This window comes from Galeopterus variegatus, unplaced genomic scaffold, assembly GCF_000696425.1.
Source record: "Galeopterus variegatus unplaced genomic scaffold, G_variegatus-3.0.2 Scaffold389, whole genome shotgun sequence".
Taxonomy (NCBI): Eukaryota; Metazoa; Chordata; class Mammalia; order Dermoptera; family Cynocephalidae; genus Galeopterus; species Galeopterus variegatus.
The window spans coordinates 124,726-126,448 of NW_007726500.1; the positions used below are offsets into that span (position 1 = coordinate 124,726).

Here is a 1,723-nt window from a genome sequence, read left to right on the forward strand (position 1 = left end):
AAGAGCAGTTTGGATTCAAATCCAGACAGCCTGACACCAGAACTCATATTTTCAACCTCTGTCTACCTTATGTGACTGTGCAATCTGAAAGTTGTTCTTGAAGAAGACATGTGCATTTCAGACCCTTTGAAGACAGTCGTTTCTTGGTCATGTGTCTAGAATTGTTATAGCCTCTTTTTCCTAAAAGTCAAGTTAATTTCGAAACAGATGGAGGACTGCAACCCCAAGAAAGTACCCCTGGCTGCAAATTGTGACTTTAAAAATGAGAGTTCCAGCTGGTGATCCTGTTCTTGTTTGGGCTTTTTGTTTAGTTTATAAACCCTGTTACACAGAGTCCTTTTCAAGGTTACACCCTCATCTGCTGTCTCTTTTGGTAAAGAGGAATAATGATGAGTCAGCAAGCTACCTAATTTTAAGAAGTTTAGTGGTGACAGTTATATTTTCTTTGTGAGGCTACCTTAAATCATTTCTACAAAAAATGTCCCTCCCTAGCAAAGCAAAAGTTTATAAATCTTTCAGGTAGGAGCCACCTTTTCTTTCACATATTCTCTGTATTGCCAAATATAGGAAAAATATCCAGGAATTTAAACAAAACTAATTATGTTTGCTGACAAAGGGCAGTTATTTTAACCATACATCTTAACCATACATCTATCTATTTTGTTTTACTACCAGACTTCCAAGTCTCATCCAATACCCTGGAATTTTCCAAAGGTAGAAAATTCCTCAAAAGCAAAGCAATAAAAGATGATAAAACTCTTTTCGATTTAGGTATTCAAAAAACAAAACCAAAACATTATTTGTTGAAGATCTCTTAGGGGCTAAGTGAATATTTTATTGCTATTTTCATTAAAAGACCTAGACATTCATTTCTCTTTACTGGGAAATACTTTTTTCTTCCTTGAATCTCTGCCTTTTCATTTTGATATTTCAGATGTATAGGTTTCATACTTTTTTAACTTAGCCAAGCAACATTATACCTTGTAACATGTTAAAAAAAATTGCTTTAAATTTCATGAAAACAATTTCATAAATAAAAGGATGGCATTCCATAGATGACTAGGTTATTTTTATTTTGTTTTCTAGGAAATAACAGTACAACAGCTAATGGCTCACTTGGACTCCATCAGGAAAGACATGGTCATTCTAGAGAAAAGTGAATTTGCAAATCTAAGAGCAGAGAATGAGGTGATACAAGTTTTAATTTATTTCTGATCTCACAAGTATCCTACTTGGTGAATAAGTTAATAAGACCAAATAATTTTATATGGTTATTAAACAGTTAAAAAATTTTGGGATGAAAAATACACTGTTTAACCTTATCTTTTTATGTGAAGATCAGTGTTTTGCATATTGAAGAGTAAGATTTATATTTTATACATATACAGGTCACATAAAAGGGATAATCTTTGAGCTCTGTATATTATATTAAATTTCTAGTGTAGCTCATAGTATAATGTTCTCAGAGTTCAAAGTAATGTGGCATTTTCCACTTTATTCAGTCCTATACTAATTATCTTTGTCACTTCAGAGAAAAATGTTTCTGCAATTAAATCAGAATATTAAGTTATGTTAGCCACTAGTTTAAATGTTTTAAATTTAGAAAATCAATCATTTTTACAAGTAGAATTTAATACTAAAACATAAATATATTTTCTAATGTTTTGTTTATAAGAATTATTTTTTGAATATGATGGTCTATTCTTTTAACAATTATTTTTTT

At 30.9% G+C, this 1,723-nt stretch overlaps 2 protein-coding genes across 3 annotated transcripts in view; both read left to right on the forward strand.

Moving 5' to 3' along the window:
• The window catches only part of LOC103586878, a 12,919-nt gene that overhangs the window by 9,362 nt on the left and 1,834 nt on the right, over nucleotides 1-1,723 (forward strand). Inside the window, exon 5 of the mRNA XM_008568225.1 lies at nucleotides 1,087-1,188. The gene's annotated coding sequence lies outside the window, so the exon portion shown is untranslated. The remainder of the gene's footprint in view (nucleotides 1-1,086; nucleotides 1,189-1,723) is intronic.
• Nucleotides 1-1,723, forward strand: part of CCDC90B (coiled-coil domain containing 90B) — a 15,224-nt gene that overhangs the window by 9,227 nt on the left and 4,274 nt on the right. For both annotated transcript variants that reach the window (XM_008568223.1, XM_008568224.1), the window contains exon 4: nucleotides 1,087-1,188. In XM_008568223.1, coding sequence (XP_008566445.1) covers nucleotides 1,087-1,188 — 102 coding nt within the window. The remainder of the gene's footprint in view (nucleotides 1-1,086; nucleotides 1,189-1,723) is intronic.